We start from the raw sequence: 23,320 nt of genomic DNA, 5'->3' as shown, positions 1-23,320 counted from the left end.
TAACGAGGGTATCTTTGAGTTTTAGTAGATATTAGCGCGTGCGATCGACATATAGTTACGTTTTTCCGTTAGATGTCCGTGATTTGCGTTTGCATTCGCGGATTGTAGGCAGGCTGAACTCGGTGCCGCGTTAGGGTTAAAGCAGCCAGCTAGCCACGCTAACGCTAGCTACTACAACCAATGCTGTGTGTGTGTGTGAGAGAGAGAGAGAGAGAGAGAGAGTGTGTGACAACGTCTAGAAGGGCGTACGGTTTTGACGTTTTCTTTCCAAGTCTCCTCACATTTCAAAGTTTCTCTCAACGCGGTCGTCTCAGCTTTAAGCCAGCCAACATGGAGGGGAGACACTTTGCGTGAAGAAGACCAGCGACGACTAAAGAGGATTAAAAGCTGCTCCGTCTTGATGGGGAAAAGTTGAGCTGAGGTACGAAACTCGCATGCTGTGGAGGAATGCTAAAGTCCTGAATTGAGTTATTGTGACTTTTTGTTTCTCATAAGCCCAGTAAAGACATATTTGACACAGTTTAACTCAGTTATTTGCTAGCGTACTTACTATGGTTTCTAATGAGTGTGTTTGTTGTTGCTGATGAAAATAATTCAGTGTTACATAAACAGAGTTACTGCAGGTCAGGTTCTAAGGTAAAGGCCCACTCAGTGACTTGCGACATGCCAATTTGTTTTTGTATTGAACAGGATTAACAACCTGGGATAAAGTGAAGAAAGGTTTCGAGTCTTACAGATTGTGCAAGGGCATGCTAAAACCCCAGGTGAGCATTTCTTTATTTTTGTTTTGCTTTTAAGTCGTTTCTGTGTATTGATTCAACTGTTTATTCACGTCTTGTCAAATGCTTTTTGGCAACATTTCTGGGGGAGTTTTGAAGTCTTAGGATTTCATAGCTGCTGTTTAGGTATTATATTAGTTAATTCATTTATTCAAAGTAAAAATAAATCTGACGTTAACAAAATAGTTGTGTGAATTTCTTATGATCTCAGTAAGAGAACTGAAGCTTGATTGTTGTGTGAAGAAAGCTGAAGGATTGGACAGAAAATTTGACTCTTCAGACATTTAAATATAAAGCATTCTCATGCACAAGTAAAAACACTAAGTTTTTTTTTTTTCCAAGTAAGTAGTAGTTGTGTAATTGCAATATAATAATTCAGCATTAGGTAATGTCTAGTTATTGTCAGTCCAGATTTTGTTGCATGTGATTAAAGACATTCTAGATAATGCTTTGGTGTAAATACCTTCTACAAGACTGCTTAAGCGAGGAACAGAGATTTCTATCACAGTGATAAACCCAACATACACCCCTGCTTGGAAGTACTGTAGATTCCTACAAGGACTTTGCACTCACTTTAATAGTCATAATGAAAAGTGCCGGAGGGTGAAAGTGACATTCAGTAATTATTACAGGCCAGTTGACTAAGTCTGAAATTGAAACAGCTGCATGTCCCTTTAAAAAAAAGTTACTTTAAAGGAATCTACTTCTTTGAGGTTAGCATGGTGTCATATTTCAGGATCACTTTGGGACTTTATTGACAAATAGGTTTGCACGTACAAGGAATCTGTTCTGGCGTGGTGGTGAAAAAATGAGGAAAAACAGCAAAAATAGCATAAAAACCGTATTACCGGGGCATAAAGTGTACACTATTTTTATACTATATACTATATATATATATATATATATATATATATATATATAATATTGATATAAATATATATTGATTTGAAGTTGAACAACATGAACATTTGGTGACAAATTGTCACAATTTGAAGCAGAACTCAGATGAGAATCAGGACCTTTTTAAAATCATGTTTTCTTTAGGACTGAGCATAAAACTGCTGTTGAAATCTATAACATGGGTTTGGTTTGTGTCTCTTTGAGTGTTTCTGTAGCAGGTTGTTTACAGAGCGGTGTGCTGCTGGTGATGGTACAATCCATTAGGTTCTCTATACACTGCAATACCCCCCCCTCCCCACCCCCTTTCGTGCGTACTGTAATTGGTTGTTTCCTTTTACATGTGACTCTATAGAAAGAATGAGGCTGCTGTACTTAACTGCAAATACCCTCTTTTATGTACTTCTGTGCATGTTGCTAACATCTGTTTAGTTCCTTTGAAACAAAGGACGTGTTAAGTTCTTTCTAAAGTCTTTGAGTCCTCTGCTACCTCTTGTGGTGGATAATTCATAGACTGTATACATCACACAGGTCATATTTGTTGCATATGAAGGGCAGGTTATGTAGAAAAACATCTTGGAAAGCAGGCTACACAGTTTGATAGACCTTAATTACTTTCACAATAGATAGTGTAGAAGTGAGTTGCACAAGAAGTTTCTTATACTTTGCACTTTTAATGAAAGTATTTCCTTATATGGAGGGTTATATAACTTAACTTGTGGGTAAGTGCTTTTGCACCCACCTCCCACATGTCTGCTGTCTGTCCGGTTCTGTCCAGTTGGCTCTGCGATCGCAACTTTGTGTTCTGGAGAATTTGCATTCTCTGTCAAATTTGGCATAGACGTAAACAGGACTTTTGGTGTGTGTTTGAGTGGACCTCTCCCTGCCTGTCTCTTTCCCCTCTCCAGAGTCCAACAAGGGGCCCAGCATAAAGGGGGCAACCTGCCGTTACTGCCTCCCTCTCCCCTTGCTGGCCAGCAGAGGGGCGTGTTGGTGGGGTGGAAGGAGCGCTTTAGAGACCATAGGACTGGACACGGGACATGGTCCCCCCCCCCCCCCACACACACACCCTTCACCAGCTTAGCCCATCCTGTGTGGGGCACAGGTCACCTTGTCATGTGCTATTACTGCTGCTGTAACATGCTCCCTGTGATCGTAGGAAAAGAGCATGAGATAGAGCCGTGGAGGCTGTGGGAGGGAGAATGAGAGGGAAGCGAAGAGACAGGACTGGACTAGTCTGCTCAGCCAGTTGTTTAGCTGCATTACAGACTCAGTTTGTCTACTTTGTTGTTAGGGCCACATCGTCTCTTTTTGTCTATTGTTTTCTGTCCTCTGTCAGCTCTCCCGTTGATTTTTTTTTTTTTGCTTTCCATGAGGAAATTTCTGACCACCAAACATGGATGAATTTGGCCCTTTTTTATTCTCTAATCTTGATCATGTTTTCAGGTGATTTTACCGGTTTTATTCATCCCTACTTTAATTTCACTTTTCTCCTCGGTTTTGCTGCTATTGTTGGCTTACATGCGGCTCCCTGTGTGAATCACCAGGCCCTGTGTCTCCATTGTAGCCCAGTTCTCTCTGTAGCCTGGGTCATTCCAGATCTGAATTTCTTTTATGTCTCCTCTGTACTTGTAGTGACCCAGCCCGAGGTATGCAGTAAAACACTTCAGCTTATGATTTTTTTTCTTTTTTCCTGCAGCTCTCAACAAATTCTTTTTGCCTGTTTCTTCTTTTGTATTTTTTCTTCCACTGTTTGCTGTCTGTTTTTTCCCTTCAAGAGAAACTTTTGGCAGCGAAAGCGAAGCCATTTCAGAACCATTTGTGGGATTGCGTCATGTGATGTAGATTGAAGATGCTCATTGGAAAGTCCTCCAGAGCCTCCTTCTCTCACGCAGGCATTCCACGGCAATGCTTTGCTTTCCTCCAGTACTACTATAGGTCTGGATGTGATTCTGACTTTGACTCTTATGTGTTGGGATGTGGTCTGTAAGCTCATTGCTGACATTCTTAGGACGTGATGCCAGAGGATTTTATTTCCCGCTTTCTCCTCTACATGTCTGTATGCACTGTAAATGCTGTCTAGATCCTCCCATCTGTTCACTTTGTTCTATATGTATATAAATATTAATTTCCCTCATTGTTCAACCATACTCCCATTCAGCACCCAGGTCCTTACATCATCATCTAATTGGGGTTGTAAGATGGCGTGTGTGTGTGTGTTTTGGGTGGGCTTCCAATAAAATGAAAGTTTATCTACTATCTAGGTTGCAGTCTTTATATTTTGTACAGCCTGAGTATCACTGATACCTTTTTATCTATAAGAAACTCTTCCCGACAAAACTCAGTAGGTAGTTACTGTTTAGATCACACTCCAGTTGCAGCTGAAAATCTAATGGGAGGGGGGATACCAGTGAGAAATAAGCCATCTTGTGATTGGGACTGGGCTCATGACTACATCTGCATTGGCATTTATCCCCTTCCTGACTATCTCACATCAGCTCACACCACCACTCTGCACAAAACGTCTGCAGAAATGCACACATTCATGCATTGCTTTATTAGAAGCGCTGTTCTCTTAATGCATAATTATCCCAAGCAAATGTTGCTGCTTCTCGTATCAGCTCCCTCTCGTTTCAGTTCTCGCCATCTGCAGACGGGACCTGATTTCACATTGATTGACATTAAATGTCAACTAATTAGAGTCTGCAAGTTGGAGCTCTTCCTTGGGGACACGGGGCTGCAGATGGTGCAAACAGTTTGTGCTGATAAATGTTTTTGTTTGTCACTTCAGGAAACCTTTTATTATGAAGTCCTTAAATTTCACTGAGTAAAACTGTGACAAGTATTTAGTACTGAGTACTTTTCTTTACCAGACTTTGTATTTCATGTTGCTTAAGCTTGGGTTCTGAGGATATTCTTTTATGTGATGAAATGAATGCTTTTTAAAACATGCTAACTGAGTCCAGATTCCCTACAGAACTAAACATTTATGCAAACACTAAGTTATATTTTCAAATGTTGAGCAATGAGGTCTTCTGTTGAGTGCCGTATCTTTAAATATAACCTGGAAATGGTTATTACATGGCCTCTCTTGGATTATGAGAAGCATGCATGTCATTTCAGCCATAATGTGAATAAATCAAAGCAGGAAAAGATGAGTCACTGCACCACTGCATGCTAAGTTGCACTTGTTCTTCCTCGGCTCGTCTGTTTGGTAGAAGAAAGGGGGAAACACCCTATCCTCTTCTCCGAGTGCACAGCCAAAATCAGGGCTACGTCTTTATTTTGCAGCTTTCGCCACCCAGTAAAAATGACACGCTAGTGTCCGTTTGCGGTACGATGCATAATTACAGCAGACCTCATCTCTTGCTCATCGGTGTCTGCCACTGCTTCTATCAGACCTCCAGACACTTGCCTTTTATACTTTGTTTATACCATCTTTTTATCATTTTCTCTGATAATCCGTTGCTTTCTTTTAAACAAGGTCTTTACACTGCTTAATCAATTCCTATCCATTTTTATTCTTATTATAGATTGCATGTAACTCCTATTCAGTAATGATATGTATGTTAATACAACGTATTTATTGTCTTTCTGAGTAGAGTTTATAAATGTATTCCTTTGTGTGTCTCAATTTGGCTGTAAAGAGCTGATCTTCACTCAAACTTGCCGTGAAGTGCTCGTGGTGACAATAAAAGTGGAAGTTTTGTCCTGAGAGGCCGTAAACCAGCACATATCTCTCACTACGTGAGCAGAAGGGTCAAGGATGAGGAGGTTGTCATATGTCGCTCAGCCCCGCCTACAACCATCAAAACACGACTCCCTCCTTGAACCTAAAGGTCCCCGGTCTTAAAGAGACTTGCATTAGAATTTAAATTACCCATATTCACACACAGACAGACTACCAGAAGATTATGTGCTCATCAGTGTGCAGCACACAGTATGCAAGGGAAAAAAACAGGTCTAAATAACTGAAGCAGGACCAACAGAATAAAAGAAAAAAACACCATAAATGTGACTCCAACATGGACAGCAAACAGCTTTTCCACTGATCCTCCTCAAAATGAGGGGTTGTCAGAGATTAGCCGTATTTATATTTAGCCAGTAATTGAAGTTGCTCATGAGAGTTTATTTTTAAGCGGCTTTTGAAATGACAAAAACAAGCTGTTTGTGTGCGTTGATCGTCTTCTTCGGGCCACCGCTCCGTAGCTGCTATTCTTTATGTTTCTTCCTGATTTCTACAACTGCCAGCAGGGTACAGTAGGTTGTGATGAGACAGAAAAACACTGTGACAAAGAGGTCACCCCTCCTCTCCTTGGCATATCCGAGTACATATCTGTTTTTACTCCACTGCTTCAGCATCCCTTCTGCTTCTTTTCACTCGTCCTTCCATTTATCCTCCTGCATTACTCTGACTGAAAAGGCCAATCACATGACACTATAGGGCAATCATGAGATTAGATGTATAGAAGAAACAATATTTAAAAGAATTGCTGCATCTCCATCTGCGGTTTTCTGTCAAACGTTCTGTACATGTTTTACATTTCTCAATCCAAAGTTTAAAAAAAATTCCCGTCATCAGTTCATCGCTTAACTTTTCTGCACAAGTCACAGTCACGGCTGCTTTAACCCCAAACTTTATACAGCTGTTACGCAGCGTGATATAATTAATTATTATCACGGCAGAGAATTTAATTGGTGTTGCAGAACAGTGGAAGCACAATGTGTGTATCAGTCAGCAGTCAGACATTCGGTTGAAGCCTGAAGCTAAAGACTTGTTGCTTGGCATTGTGTACCCAAGACTGGAATGAGTACAGATCTAGTCTAATAACCAGATGCATTATTTAGAGCTCCTTCAATTCTGCCTTGCATTTAGTCTAATGGCCTGTCAAGCCTAAATGCAGTCGCAGAGGACTGGCTTGTGTGATCATTGGATAATAAACAAAGGTAAATGGGTGTTTTGGTTCACAGTGAATGATGAGCGTAAGAGCCTCCTGGGATTAGTTTTCCTGTGGGCAGTAGCTCTGATATGCTGTTTTTCATTGAGAAAGTCTGTTCCGTTTATATTAGTCAGAATGGTGTAACTTTACATGACAGTGATTTCTGACTCTTATGCTAATTAGATTTTTTTTCCTGTTTTTTTTTTTTTTACATCAGCCACAGACAATGTGACTTTTCTGATGTGTTTAAGAAGAAGTTTATCATTTCTCTAAACACTACCATGGATCAGGACTGTAAAATCTAAGTGACATAGTTATGTTAGTTCAAGTTAAAGTCCAGAATTTCATCAAGCTGATTTCCTTCTTGGTTTAGTCCCACTGAAACCAAACCTACTCTGGAGAAGCTTCATCGTAAAGACTTTTATTTTGTAGAGTCTCTTTTCTTTTCTTTTAGCAGAATTAAAAAAAAAAAAGTGTCAATGATTAGACTTTTACTTTGGAACATTTATTTATTTGTATATGAGACATATCTGTGTTTTTAACTAAAACTTCTTGACTTTTAAAGATCTGGAGCATCTGATTATTCGATTTGTTTCTATTCAAATTAGAGACTAAAATGGACTTAAACATTTGCAATGAGCTCACTTACTGGTTTAAATTATTCCTAAGTTTACCAGTCAGTGTTGCATCTGATGGAATACCTACAAGTATGAGTTACAACATGCTAATTTAATAGAGTACATAGTCCAACAATATCAGTCTGATGTGGCAGTAATATTGATAAGCTTGTTGATTAACATGTTATAATAATCCATTTTTATTTCCCTCTCTTTGCCAAGATTTACTTCCTGCCTTTGATAAAGCACGTGTGTTGCTTCAGCTTTGTTGTTCACATTGCTTTAGATTTAGATTTGTCCTTTTTGAATCTAGAAATATCTATCTTCATACTGATGGTTTTGATTAGTCATTTATAAAACCAGTCTTTTATATGTGAATGTTTAAAGTAAAAACAATAAAATGAATAAATTAAATCGAACTGCTACGTTGGCTTTTAATTGGGGTGGGAAATATATATGAAAATCTAATATTGGGATTTTTTTCCTTACAGTTTTTAATACATTTTTTAAAAGAATTTTTTAAAATAAATAAAAATAATCCATAAAATATTTGTCATTTTTATTATTTTTATTGATCTTTTTACTTGTCTTTTTGGGCATTATAGCAGCAGAATGATTGTCTGGCTACTGTTTTGTTTTTTCCTAATTGAAATCAAGAAAAATGACGGGCAAAAGAAAGTTTTGTACCTTTTTTCTTTTTTTTTCTTTTTTTAAATTTAGTTTTTAGTCTACAAAAATCATTGTTAATATCAAATTGGCACCCAAAAAATCAGAATCAAATCGAATCGGGACAAAAGCATATCGTCACAACCTCAGTTTTTAATCCTGTTCATATACTCTTTATTCATGAAGTTTCCTAAACATATTTCATATTATTTAAGTTGCATAGAATTAAGTTACTTAATATATAAGAATGATCATTTTTAGGATAAAGGTGAACGAGAGAGAAGTTGTGCTGATTGTAAATCCCATTAGTGCTAAACCCAAAGTCCAATAGTTGTAAAAATGAAAAGATGGACTCGCATCAGTGTCCGCCACATCACATGTGGTGTGGGTCTAATAAACAATCCATGTAAACACATTGTTTTCTTGATTTGGATACTTTGAATTGCTCCCCTCTTTTCAGTTTTGCACTTATCTTTTATTTCATACTGAGTGTCAATTCTCCCCTGGATTATCCATTGATTGAAATCTATTATAATAGAGAAAGACTTGACATTTCTTTCCTGTGAAGAGCTTTCGTAGCCTGGTATGTCATTCTGGAGTAAGTCAGAGTCAACTTGTGTACTTTGACCTCAGAAATAAAGGGTTGTGAAAGTTGCTAAGGACACATCAGTGTTTTTTCTCTGACTAACTAGTAACTACGTTGTCATAAAAAAAAAATGAAAAAAAAACCAAAGCGGCCACATTGTTTACAACATCCTTCACTCAGTCTTTCTATTAGTTTTTTATTTCACATCAGAGCTTTGATTCAACGTCACCTTCCCGACCAAATAGTCTGAGGACTTTTTTCTGTGGTCTGAGCTCTGTTCGACCCATCAGCCGAATCCTTCGACAAATATTTGCAGACATGTTTTAGTGTACAGTAACAGATGTATCAGAGATTCCTTTCTAAAGCGTGTGCTGCCTGTTTCAGCTACAGTCCAAGCCTTAGCCACCTGAGTTTCCGACACCTTCGAAGGAAAAGGGAATGACTAGATCTCTCTGTTTTAATACAGAATATGTGTCCTGTTCATCGAGTTTACAGGAACCGTTTGATTAGAAGACTGCTCATGTCTTTGGTGAATTAAACAGCTTACTTTGAGGAGAATTTCCCACTAAAGCTGTTTATTTCTTTGGGGTTTTTTTGTGTGTTTTTTCTCTTACAACATGATTGATGAAGTGCTGTGCTTTAGATTATTCTAAATTATTCAGGCAGGTCCCTTATTGATTGTTGATATGTGATTTGGTTAGTATTTGTTTAGTTACCCACCCTCCTCTTCCTCATTTGTCTTGCTTCGAAAGCAGTAGAAGCAAAGAAATGAACAAAAGAAGGGCTTTGTGATAGTTTTAAGAGGATGCTAGCCTTGTGGTAACATGTCTATCTTTCTCTCCCTCATAAGGAATAAGTTAAAAATGGAGTGAAAACACTCATATTCAACTTTTTAGCATTTTCAGCATTTGATTCATACGACTCCAGGTCCTTACTCTTGGATAAAACCACTGGAGTTTAGTTTGCTTCCAACGCGTAGACTGGGGAGTTGGGTCACATGCACGATGTTTGGTCAGCAGATGAAAACAGGATATGTCTCTTTCTCTCGCTCTCAGTGCAAGGTTTTAATAGAATATAATCACATTTCATTTGAAATACAACAATGCAATTTTCTTTTATTTGGTTTTTTTCTTCTTTTTTCCCAAGTGAAAATGCAGATGATTCGAATTTAAGATGTGTATATTTACAAATACAAAAATGTGCTGTTAAAGTGAACATATCCTTTAACCAGTGAGTGATCTTCATCCTTCTCTTTCCACCTCCTCTCTGTTTAGTGATGGAGTCTACTGTTGTGAGTACGTCCACTCTGGCCACTGATGAGTTTGATAGGAATGTGCCACGCATCTGCGGTGTGTGTGGTGACAAAGCCACCGGCTTCCACTTCAACGCCATGACTTGTGAAGGATGCAAGGGCTTCTTCAGGTATGTAAATGAATGCACCAGTATGGGATGTACAGTTGTGCTCATATTTATTCATACCCTTTCATTCAAGAAGGAAAAGAAACAGCTGCCTGTAAAATAAGCTGAAATTGATTAAAGTAATAATAAATAAAAATTTTATGAAAATCATGACATTTTCTAATTTCAGTTCTTGTTCAATAGAAATATTTTTTTGAAAATGCAAACAAATAAGATAATTTATTACATATTACATCACTCATAAACCAATATTTTGTTGAACAGTCCTTTAATGTTTCCGCTCCAGTCTGGTGTTTTCTGTTCCTCTCAGTCAGACTTCTGCACCTGTTGACAGGTATTTTGTCCCACTGTTCAACAGAAAAGTGACCAATTTATTTGTTAGTTTTTTTTCTTTCTTTAACTCAATTAAATGAAAAAACAGTGTCATCACTAAATTATATTTTAGCAAATTTTTATTTACTGTTCCCTTTTTAAGTCCAGTTATTTGAGTGACTGTTGTAAATTCAGCCTTTTCTTTAATAAAAGGGTATGAATACATATGAGCACAACTGTAAGTGCAGGGGAAAAAAAAGCTTATTTACCTCATGTACACGTTGACAAACACAGAAATTTTATATGTAAGGGCCACCCACATGATTCCACACACATCATGTAATTACCACCCACAGTTAAAAACTGTGAAAACGTTCGTTTTTGCAGTAATTTCCAGCAGCAGGTTGAGAATACAAATGAATTTGCTCCTAAAGTTAATGCTTTGGCTGCTCCCAGCTCATTGACTCTGACATGAGTTTCCAATTTAACTTTAAGGAGAAACTGGAACAAGTCATGTTTTTTTGAGTGTGTGTGTGTGTTTAATGCATCCCTGTATTTGCGTCTGTTCCTCTCAGCAGTGTTGATATTCAAAGGGAGAGCAGAAAAAATACGGATGTTTAATAATCTCCTTCCTCATCTCTCAGATGGCCCTTGTTTGAACTCCAACAAAGCGTGCATGTTTTTGTGTTTTTGCTCACATCTGTGTATAAATGTTCGTACATTCATGCGACTAAATCGTTACACTTTGCGTCACTGTTTGGCTAGCCTCCTCTTCTACCCCTGGATTCTTTGGCACCCGTCCACATTTATGCTGTTTCACACAATCCCATGCATGAAGGGTAAAAATATTTATCCTTCCCTGATGTGATTATTACATTAAAATAAGAAATAACTCCTATGAAATATAACTACAGATATGTTCAGGCACACACACAAACTCCTAAAACTTCTATTATCCACAATATCTCCTGTTATTTTGGTTTTTTTTTTCCCTCATTAAAATGCATACATTTTATCTAGACGCAGTATGAAGCGCAAGGCCTCCTTCACATGTCCGTTTAATGGCAGTTGCACCATCACCAAGGACAACAGGCGCCACTGCCAGGCGTGCCGGCTCAAACGCTGTGTGGACATTGGCATGATGAAAGAGTGTAAGTATGACGGATGATCCGTGTGTCTTCATGGCAATGTATGCATTGGCTTTTAAAAGGCAAATTATGCTCCTCCCTTCACTATACCACAAAGCTTTTTTTATTTATTAGTGGTCCGCAGCAAAGGAAGGTATTGTCTGTCACAAAAGCTCCGGAAGCTGCCTGTTGCCAGTTTTCACCATGTTATACGTTTTACCTGGATAATGTCCTGGACTGACCTGGACTCTGCTTCCTGCTGAAAGAATGTGCAAACATGAATTCCTTATCATATTTTGTTGACATTAGAGATTATTTTGAGATGGAAAAAAGAGCCGAACACAGTTTCTTTAAATTGCTGGTACATTTTCACAACTGCTGTTTGCTGTATCGGGGGGGCCTTCAGTCCCTTCTGAAAATATTATGTAATATTTGGACTCAGATCAAGTATCTCTGGGTCTTTGCCCCTTTAGAGTGTTTACATGTTCTCAACTAGTGGAACCCCCCCTTTCCCAATGCATAGCCTGCCATTGTTTGAAGTAAACCACATGTGAAGTTTATACACCTTGTGTGCTATCTTACCAGGCCTCTTCTTTCCACTGATTGTTTGTCCTCATCCTAAATAGCACGGACATCTTTTCTGGTTTTGTCTTAATATCCGGATTTTGTCCAAAGACTTTTTCTTTCTTCTTTTAAGTGAAAGGTCCCACCCTGCAAGCCCAATGTGGTTTTTTTTTTTGTTTTTTTTTTTTTTTTCCTCTCAGCATTTCTGGGAGTGGTGGCAATGGCACTACCGTTTACTGGACGAGAACAGCAGCCAGTGATGTTGCTGTTACTGTTGCAAAAACAGCAGCATGTTGTTGAGAGCCAGCTCTCTCGCTCTCTCTTTGCTTCTGTGAGCTAATTCAGCGGCTAGAACAACAAGGAGCGAACAGAACAAAGACAATGTGTTCAGTTGTTCAGTGCAGCAGGGGTCTCCATACGGACCCATCCCCTCCCATTCTCTTCCTCCAGAGAATAACAATCCTCCTTTCACCCAACACAACATAGGCATCAATATCAACCCTAAGTACATACTGTACCTCAGTAGAGTTCTGATGGTCAAGTTGTGTTCTGTTTGTCAGCTTCTTTATAATTCATTTTTCTAATGGTTTACCTACCTCTGCTCCACTTCTTTATTTATGTTATTGCTTTGCTTCTACGTTTAATGTCTCTTTGTGTACACGCCGTAGCGGTAACACTCCCTCTCTCTGTGTTCACCCTCCAGTCATTCTGACAGATGAGGAAGTGCAGAGGAAGAAGGACCTGATTCAGCGGAGGAAGGAGGAGGAGGCGCAGCGGGAAGCCGAGAGGGAAGCACGGCGGCCCAGACTCTCCGATGAACAGAACCAAGTCATCACCACGCTGGTTGAGGCGCACCATAAAACATATGACGACTCCTACTCTGACTTCGGCCGTTTCAGGGTTCGTTGAATCCGTTCATCGTCTCGTCATTAAATCAATATGGAACAGTCCTAGTTTGTGCCCATGTTCCCAAATGATCACCCTAATCATTAGGGCTGTGACGATATGCTTTTGTCCCGATTCGATACGATTCCGATTTTTTTTTGGGTGCCGATTCGATTTAAATTGCGATTCTCACAATTCTTCGATATTGCTGATTTTCGTATATGAAAAACCAAAAAAAAATTATAAAACGTTTCTTTGTGAGTAATTCTTCTTGATTTCAGTTAGGAGAAAACAACACAGTAGCCAGACTATCATTCTGCTGCTATAATGCCCAAGAAGACAAGTAAAAAGACCAATAAAAATGACAAAAATTTTCAAAATTATTTTATTTCATTAAAAAAATTGTTTTTTTTCCAACAAAAAAAAAAATCGATTTTAAAATTGTGAAACAAAAAAAAATCCTGATTTTTGATCTTTCGATTCGATTTTCCCACCCCGACTAATCATATCACCTTGCCCTTATTTCTCTTGTGTAGCCCCCAGTGCGTGAGGGTCCTGTGACAAGAAGCGCTAGCAGAGCTGCGTCCCTCCACTCCCTCTCCGATGCCTCCTCTGACTCCTTCAGCCACTCTCCAGGTAAAACTCACAAAGATCAAGTGAAACCCATTACACTAAAAGATGCATTTAGACAAATGTTTTCAGCAGCTTTCCACTTTAGTGGAAACAAATCAAGAAAATGCTAAAATTCTGACTAAAATATGTTTGTTAGTTTGTTAGTTTATTTTGTTTTGTGTGTATCAGTCACAACCAGTTTGTCCATTTCCAAAAAATACAATCAAGTAAAACAAAAACAAAATAGGCAGAAGCAAAGCTTGTATGCCTAATAATGTCCACTTACAAGTAGAGTTACCTCAAATTATACAAATAACAAAAGCAGATGCATTACATGCACAATGTGTATAAAATATTAAACATAAACTACATGTTTTTGGTTAAAGGTTTAACCTGCCAGTTAAAGCAAGCGTGAAAGAGTCATTTTGTTGTGTGCAGCTGCTAGGCAGCTACACAGAAAATCTCCTCCTGTGAACAACTTGTGCCCTGGAGACACCTGACTCACTAGTAAACAGCAGTTCATTATTACATCCATCAGTAAGGAAGAGAACACAGCGAGGGACACGGTCATGTGGCTCGCCACTAAACCTCAGCAGAACAACCCAAGTCGGCTGTGCGTGTTGTCAGAGCTGTCGAATGTGATTCATTTCTCTTCTACTGACCTGCTTTCAGATAATCCTCTCTGTCAACATGTCTGGATGTCAAGACATTTGAGGAAATGTTCATGTGCCACGACATGTACACATTTTCTCCTGTTTTCTTCTACTCCCGTCTCTTTCACTCTGCTCTGTTTGTTTTGTTTCCCGCAGAGTCGATTGACACTAAAATGAACTTCAACAACCTGCTGATGATGTACCAGGAGCAGGGCAGCAGCCCCGACTCCAGCGAGGAGGAAGGCTCCAGCTTCTCAATGCTGCCCCACCTGGCTGACCTTGTGTCCTATAGCATTCAGAAGGTCATTGGGTTTGCCAAGATGATCCCTGGGTTCAGGTATGTATGGTCTTTTTGCTGGGAACGTCTTTCTGTCTGACTCACTTGTCCAGTTGTCTTTGCGTTAGTAGTTAATAAGTGATGTTGGTCAAAAGAGAGAAAGTCTTATGGAAATGTGACACTCTTGGTTTCTTGGCTTGCTAAAACTAAATATACATTCACTGTTACAAAGATTGGAGAAAAAAACTAAATTAAGTTTGTGCTGTTAACCTGCAGCCATTATATGTCACATTGATATGTTGATCATTTTGTTTATTTGTGTGCTTTATGACTGCTCACAACTCTGACAGGGAGAAATTTGATCACAAATTCTCCTATTTTTTATCATTTTAATTGTATTTATTTCTGTAAATTTGCCTTTTTTGTTGTTTATTTATTTATTTAAACTGGCCACATGCAATCCTTGCTTCAGTGAACTTTTAGACTGCTTGTAATGTATATTCATTTGCTTGTCTCAGAGTGACTTTTGACCTAAATACCTGTTGAAGACTTTGTACACGTACTTGTTGTTTTGTTTTTTTTTTGTCTGATGAGTTGGTGCCGTGCCATGCTGATGGCTGTGGTCCAAAGACCAGCGCTCACTGATAGGCTTTGCATGTAGAACAATAGCAGACCACCTTTGGAAACTTAAAAATGTTGCAATGTTCCTAATGTGAGGTTTTAAATTTACCGGTGTCATCCCCTACAACCATATTAGCTGACGATCATTTCATTGTGAAACATGATTCTGATGAGCATGATTTTATAGGAGGATATTAAAACTTTATAAAACTATAAGAATCAACATATTTTAATCTGAAAAAGGGGAGGAGTAGCTGCTTTAGTTAAAATGGCGGTTATTTTATTATCTTTTGTCTTTGACAGCGAAGGCAAAGCTACGATGACTGGCCAAGATGCTATCGTTTGTGTCCCACCTTCACACATGGAACATAGTGTTTGTTTCGCAGCGCGCTGACAGGGACAAATGCTGTGTGTGTCACGGGGTCATTGCAAAGTCAAGGCTGAAACTAGTTCCAGCCTGTATTTTCCCAGAAGTTGTCATAACTACTGAAACGGGTTGATGGACTGCCTTTGGAATGTTTGCCCACTTTCCATCTGTGTTGTAACCCCGACAAGACAGCAGCTCGTTACCTCTTCCAGTTCAGTAGTTTCAATTCACAATATTTGAAAAGAATTGACATAAGACTGAGGCTCTTTAGGTGCGACGGTGGTGACTGGTAAAACAGCATATCTATGGCTTTTGTTCAGATGCATGTCACACACATCCGTATTTGGATGTGTTTTCTGCTTCCTCTCCCATCTGATAAACTTTTTACACTTTGAATGGCCTTGAACATAAAGCCATAAATAAATTACACAACACAGAACAGATTATTACCAGGTGATACATGATCTGTGTTGATTTGTGAAATATTAACATGAATCCCTTTTTTTTGTTTGTTTTGCTTTCTGTAGGGAGCTGACTGCAGAGGACCAGATTGCTTTACTCAAGTCCAGCGCCATTGAGGTGATCATGCTGCGCTCAAATCAGAGCTTCAACCTGGAAGACATGTCCTGGAGCTGTGGTGCACCTGACTTTAAATACCAGATCAGTGATGTCACCAAAGGTCAGTATGAAGTCTGCTGTGTTTACAGTTTGACTGCTGAAAATACAAGCTTGTGGCCAGGATCATATATCTATTCTGGATGCAGAATTTCTCTCCACGTTAGGAGTTTAATAACAGATGTGCATGTTACACATTACCACATTGACTAAGTGTTTAAAGGAAGCAATCAGCTCTAAAAGAAGCGCCCATATCGTTACTGTCAGAACACAGATAAGGTTTCTGGCAGTGGCGTGTGTACACTCCCCCAGCCAAAGATGCTAATTCAAGAAATTCTGCAAAACCAGTCTTGCATATCTGGAGAATTCACTTCGGGCATGGCTTTCATTTGCCTTTCAAAAAGGATCCCCTCTTTCTGGGATCAAGCAAAGAATGTCACTCTTGACCTGCTAACTACAGAACAACAACTGTCTGAACAGGGAGAAGAAGCTCTGTTGTGCTCTTCTTAAAATATCAGACTGTGTGGCTTAACGTGACGGGAATAGATTTGTCTTCTCGTTCAGTAATCAATAGTACATGCATTTTGAACTCTCTTCCACAGCGCTTTTCCTGAGACCCTCACCATGGCAGCTTGTTTAGGAAGAAAGTCTCAAGGCAGTTAATTATTGGAAAAAAGTAGAAAATACTTATTCAATGTTGCAAGGCTGATAGAAAAATTCAGCTTGTTTTGTTCTTTAGAAGCTAATTGTTCATCATCGAGCTTCAACACAACCTGTACACACTGTATGAAAAAGCCACAATCAGAATAATCTGTAATATGTGTTATTATGACTTGTTACTGACACCTGGAACTTTACCACCTGACATGAATGAGCTCTTAAAATTTCACTTAAACATAAGATTTGATGTAAAACATGCAAACGTACGGCTCAGTGGAAATGAAAACGAGCTACAGTCTGAGAACAAGCTGGTCTTTTAATTTAACCGTTTCTGCTTCATTTTAAGGTAGTTTTAGTTTAAAACAACTTCAACATGTAGACATACTAACAGCAGCGGGTTCTACCTTGTTTAGCAGCTTCACTCTGTAGCAGCATTAAAGTACTTACTATGATTGATAACCTGAACACTGGATAGTATATATTTCTTAATATATAACCAAATATTTCTTATGTATTGCTCAGTATATTGCCAAATATTAACGCAGTATATTATAATAACAAGGAGGCAGGCTAGTTAAGACTGCCGGTGTTGGTTATGTTCTCTGTTTACTGGTGAAATTGTAGGCGGCATATAATCCAGTGACAATTAAAATCCTGTGTCCAAGTAGAGCAGATAGGAATTTTCTCTGATTCGTGTGGCTGCAGGACACACACACACACACACCATCAGCTGACTCAGGAAACCAGTTGTACATTCACTTGTGTTAAAATGACTCATTTATCCAACTCCATAATAACATGTTATGTTGTTATTAACTTTGTTGACACTGATGGAAAAACGACAAACAAACAAAAGTCCTAATTACAGATAACACAGTGAAATAATGAGAAGGAGAAAGTGCAGCGCTCCCTTGAGGGCTTTTTGGTTTTTTTTTCTGTGATGGAATGTGAATCTGCACAGAACGTGCTGATGTGACTGTCTCCACCAGCGGGTCACACTCTGGAGCTGCTGGAGCCTCTGGTGAAGTTCCAGGTGGGCCTGAAGAAGCTCAACCTGCATGAGGAGGAACATGTTCTGCTGATGGCCATCTGTCTGCTCTCGCCAGGTACTGGAGCTGTGTGTGTGTGTGTGTGTGTCTGTGTGTCTGTGTGTGGGGAGGAGGGAGTGTGTTGCAGCACATCATGAATAGTTAATGACTAAACGGATTTTTTCCTGATTTTCCTCCTTTCCTCCTTCCTTTTTTTTCTTTTGAAGACAACTTTTTGTTTGTTTGTTTTTTCTCAATTATTTTTTGTGACAAAAAAAAAAGAGCGCAACATTTTTTATGAATATTAAAATCCCATTTCCCTCCTTTTCTGGGTGTGAAATGCAGTGTGGCGCAGTTCCTCTCTTTGTGTGAACATGTTGGTGTGTACGGTATCTATCTGCAGAAGATACTGTATATACATTATGCATGTAGTTATGCAAGCATGTGTTACTAAAGAGATGTTTGCATCACTTAGACCTCATTAATATCGCACGTTTGCTCTTCCTGATCTAAAATTAGCAAGTCACCTGACCAAGAAGCTGTAGAGATGTATTCTGAATATTATACTTATAATAATGGTGGTTTTGCTTAGTTTCTGTTGCTTGTGTAACTACTACAATTACCTGGAACTTTTCTTGCTTTCTGCTGCAGACCGCCCAGGTGTGCAGGATCACACTCGGATCGAAGCCCTCCAAGACCGGCTGTCTGAGACCCTGCAGGCCTACATCCAGCTACACCACCCAGGAGGACGGCTGCGGTATGCCAAGATGATCCAGAAGCTGGCCGACTTGCGCAGCCTCAACGAGGAGCACTCCAAACAGTACCGCTTGCTCTCCTTCCAGCCAGAGCACAGCATGCAGCTCACCCCGCTGGTGTTGGAAGTGTTTGGCAGCGAGGTCTCCTAGAAGCCTCTTCCAAAGCTCGGTTGCGGAGAGTTGGAAGCTGGAGACAAGACCTCTTACTGGGTAAAAATGGAGGAAAGGAAGGAGCTGAGAATGTGCTGGATGGACTAAAAGCAGGTGTGGAGTTTGGAGCAAGCAGAAAAGGAGTGTGTGTATTTCAGTGTGTGCATGCGCGCGCGTGTGTGTGTGTTTGCGAGTGAGGACTGGGGGCGGGGGGGGTGGGCTTTGAGTATGTAACGTCTGAAGAAATATTTCTCGGTGTAAAAGCCGAGGTTATGTGGAGAGCTTGCAGATGTTAAAACACAGTAAACAAGGGAATGTCATGTACAAATGAAGCTATCCATAAAACATCTGCCTAACGTATACAGTGTTTTTCTACGTATTTAACTCAACAAAACAGCTGCTTTAAATGCCTGGACATTTTTGCGAGTGCACGTGTGGTGCGCACACCAACACAACATGCATTCTCAGTTATTCGTTTAGCCATTCGGTCGAGCTACCTCTTGGTTTTAGTGGGGTTGTTTTTATATTTCCATCAACTATGTGAAACAGAACCATTTAGAAACAGCACAGCGTACTTTTCAGTTTACTCGTGCAAAAAAGCAGTGCCTGCACATCATTCAGAAATCATGTACTTTCTTTGTGTTTTGGTTGTTTTTATTTTATTTTTATATTTGCTTCTCTCCAAGGCAGCATATTTATATGACTTTACAATTCAAACATACGCCTTTCACCTTTTCACCAAAGGTATAGTCAACTTTCTTTTTGAAAAAGCTTTCATAACCTAATGATAACGTTGCTGCTCCACGGCCCGCTTCGCGAAAGCGGCCACACGGCAGGTCGTCTGACTACCCTCAGCGTATGAAGGAGAATATCATCATATTGATTTATACTGCACAATATGCAGAATGCAGAGTATAGTCTGTAATTTAGTGAGGTTTTGATAGAATTGTAGGGTGCCTGGTTTTTAGGTGAGAACTAGCCACTAAATGTGTTAGCTACTCTTTACACTGCTAATTATCAATCAAACCAAGGCAGCATTATGGCTTGTTTTACTCTCTTTCAAAATTGTTTTTCATTATTCTTTTTTCTTTGGTTTAATTGTTTTAGTTTCATGCTTATACTTAATTGCTGTCATATGTATCCTAAGCACTGTTAAAGCACCCATTAGCCAACCCTATACAGTATCTATATTGTCACAGATTTTAAAGGGCTAAAATGCCAAATCTAACTGGAGTAGTTAACGGAGGCCAAAGCAAGGGGCCCGTCTTCTTGTGAATATCTAGCTGCTTACCATACTCAGACTTGGCATAGACAAGGATATAACTGCAATAGGTTTTTGTTGTTGTTGTTGTTTTTAATGTGTCATTTCACTTTTAAAAACAATTCCATGACTTGTTCCTCTTTAGTACACAGTGAGCTCAGTGGGCGGGGAGCTTTGGAAGCTGCTGCAGACCTCTACAGATATCACACCCCTTTCGTTTCTGACAGGGAAGTGGATTTTCTAGAATGTCAGAGGGCCCGGTTGTGGCGGTGGCAGCGATGTGCGCTTCCACACCCTGGCCCTCCTGTTTGATGATGTATGCTGCGCAGCCCTCTAGTGGCTGCATTCTGTAAATACCAGGTATATAAATAACACACACATATAAATAAATATATATATATATATATATATATATATATATATATAAATATATAAAATGTCTGCCGCTGTACATAGGGCTATAGCTCCTCAAGACTTGTTTGTTTTCTCTTTTCCCAGACAGATATATGCAAATACAATTGACCGTTATTTGTTTCTAAGATATTATCAATATGTTCTGACACAATCTGTTTTTACTACATTCATGATTTTTTTTTGTTGGAAAGATTTAGGCTTAAACAGGGGTTGCTGGTGTGCTTGACACAGTCAGATTATCATTAGTTTAGTTGTGAGCTAATGTTAATTTCCAAGGTTCCTTTTAATAAAAGAGGACAGGCCGTTCTCAGATATAAGCCATATAGATCAGCTAGTTAGTTGTACATCTGCTACATGACAGTACATCAAAATGTTGACTTCAGAGCCTTGGGAATTTATATTTTCTGATTTAATAAACACAAATGTTTTTCATATGTGGTTTTAGGAATAAGAACCTGTATGCGATGTAAACTTGCCTCCTCTCTGCTGTCAGTCATCTTTGGCTTATGCTTCATCAGACGGCATCTAATGGCATGTAATCCAAACTGCAAAGAGACTTATATCGCTTAGGTGTGCAGGCTCGTGTTCTTCGGCTTGCTGCATGTGGGATTAGCGTAAAATTATAAAAGGAATAACATTCCTTTCCGAAAGAAATGTTTTCCTGTATCCTGCCAAGTGCAGACAGCTTCACTAGAGGCAACTTAAAGGAAATCATTGGAGGTTGTTTTTTTTTTTTCCTTTTTGTGCTCTGGTAGCTTTGTGACAGAGGACATTAGTTAAAGCGGTTGCTGCAGCTGATGCAGTCCCATGTCGGACGTCGCCTTCATGTCAGTAGACGGAGGTAACTGGTGAGAGAAGAGAGCATGTTTGTTGTTGAGATGTCTGCACACAACTTCTGCATGTGGGATGATTTTAGATTTTGCTTTTATCAATTGAACCAACATGGATTTTTTTTAAAAAAAACAAACAAACAAACAAAAAAAAACTAAAAAACAAACAAAACCTGCCATAACAGAGCGGCTCTTTGTCACTGTGGCTCTATTCTAACTCAGTCACTGTGATTTTTCACCACATGGCAGTTGGAGCAGGATGCTCAGATAATCTGCACAGCACAAATAGCTAACAGGTGTTTTTTTGTAAATGTTCCCATATTTTAAAAAAATCATTAATTTTAATTTTGTTGTGAAAATGTTTGCGATTATACATTTAATTTGAATTGTCCCACGAATGAGCCCGCTGTGATTGGGCTGTAAGGAGTCGAAGCTTGCGTATCTTTAGGCAGTACCACTTGTATGTATAGTATGTCAGTTTGATGGGGGGGAGGGGGGTGATGTGCTTGGTTACTGAACACACATTTTTTTTTTAAGTCTCCATATTGATTTTTTCCCCCCTCTTTTCCTGAATACATACTTTTGTATGTAGATTTAGGTTTGATTTAACTCTTTTTGAGGTGCAGTGTTGATATGTGGATGTTTGATACAGTAGGATGATTGGTGAACATGTAAGTGCCACAGGGAGAGTTCCCTCAACACACGAACAGGGTAAATGAGGAGTTGGGGATTTTCGAACCGAACAGGAAAGCTCTCAAGGATGTATTATAGCCACTAGTTGAACGTGTAGATTGTGGTCAGCATTATGAGATTTATGAGAGGCGCCGTTGACACTAAATATCTGATTAGAAACGACTAACTTTTTAATTTCTTTTGTTTGCTTTTTGTTTTGTTTTTTCCCCATTTCCCATCCCAGAATCATGTTCACGACATGCAAATCCACTAAATGTGAGTGCGGTGCACCGTCAGTTTCCTGTTTGGTTTTTATCATGATAGGCTGCTCAGAATCCGTACGGATTCCCACAAGAACACCGACATAACACAGTAACAATGCCTGCAATATACAACTCACGGTACTCAATCACCAGCAAAGCTTTACAGTTTCTCATGTTCTTAAGACATTTTGGAGTTTTATGTATAACTGTTGCCATTACAAATCCTGTCTGAAAAAGTCACGGTTGTTTTTTTTTCTTTAACACAGAATTCCAAGCAAAGATTTTCAGGTCTTGACTCTCTCTCTCTCTCTCTCTCTCTCTCTCTCTCTCTTTTTTTTCTGCTCTTCCTTTCTGGACAGGCATTGTAATGGAATCAACCTAATGTAGTTCTTACAAAAAGAAACGTCCACAATGGATGTACACCATAATCTACCTAAAATACCTACCTCTTTTGGCTCAGATTTTGCTTTAGCATGAAGCATTTGCCTCTGTTTTTACTTTTATATTTGTATTCATGTTGGTATTTATTGCTGTCTAATGAGTCATACTTCAATGATTACCTCAGAGATATCTCACAGGTTTGGGAGAGTCCAGCTAATGAAGTCATTCATAGTTCGTTTTCATTTGTTATTTGTACTTTTTTTTTTTTTTTTTTGTCAGACTTTGCAATGCCTTTTTCTTTCTCTTTTCTTTTTGTTTTTCTCTTACATACAAAATAGCTGGAGTGTTTTTGATATAGTGCCTGCGTTCTGATCATCTGGACTCTGCCTAGGATTAGGCTCCAAAAGCAGCATCTTTTCCTGCATCTTCGTTCTTCTCTCTTTTCTGATCATGTAGTTTTTTAGCAGCAGATGCAGTCTTATCTGGCTGCCGATATCTGCAGTATCTTCATCGTTTTTGAAGGGCAAACTAAGGAGGAGAACTTTTCAGAGCAAATGCAGCTTTAAATAAGCAACAACCTGCAAGACTTTTCAGCAGAAGAAGTGAGATGTGTCGTTTTGCTCCTCTTGATCGCTGTTATCTCGGCCTGTGCTCTGTAGCACACCATGTTTACCCCAAACAGTCTCTCCATGCCCTCAATTTGTCTTCCTCTCTCCTTCTCTTGTAAAGTCTCTTCCCACACCTTCATCATTCCCTGCCAATCTTTGGTCAAGCATAGGGGGAATTAAAAGGTGTGAAATCCTCAGTATCCATGCAATGCTGCTTTTATCTCAAGCACCATTAAGTTGTGTGTAATTGACACTATATTAAATGGGCATCATCCAAAGCGTCGGTCCCCAGCGGAGTGACGGGCCTCATTGGAAGATTATGCAACTTATTGATGCTTATTGAGGGGAAAAAATATTCCAT

General features: G+C 39.2%; 1 protein-coding gene across 1 annotated transcript; it reads left to right on the top strand.

The window, feature by feature from the left end:
• Positions 1 to 323: 323 nt before the first annotated feature.
• On the top strand, positions 324 to 18,530 carry LOC306756700 (vitamin D3 receptor B; the record flags this gene model as incomplete). The annotated part of the gene is made up of 10 exons (XM_079241533.1): positions 324 to 421; positions 691 to 764; positions 9,760 to 9,907; positions 11,237 to 11,367; positions 12,611 to 12,807; positions 13,329 to 13,428; positions 14,214 to 14,394; positions 15,850 to 16,001; positions 17,587 to 17,703; positions 18,277 to 18,530. Exons 3-10 carry the CDS (start codon positions 9,762 to 9,764, stop codon positions 18,528 to 18,530), a joined length of 1,278 nt encoding a protein of 425 aa, XP_079097659.1. The 5' UTR covers positions 324 to 421; positions 691 to 764; positions 9,760 to 9,761.
• Positions 18,531 to 23,320: the final 4,790 nt, after the last annotated feature.

The sequence above is a fragment of the Telmatherina bonti genome, assembly GCF_933228915.1.
Source record: "Telmatherina bonti genome assembly, chromosome: 6".
In the NCBI taxonomy this organism is placed as follows: domain Eukaryota; kingdom Metazoa; phylum Chordata; class Actinopteri; order Atheriniformes; family Telmatherinidae; genus Telmatherina; species Telmatherina bonti.
This window is presented reverse-complemented; position numbering and strand designations above follow the sequence as displayed.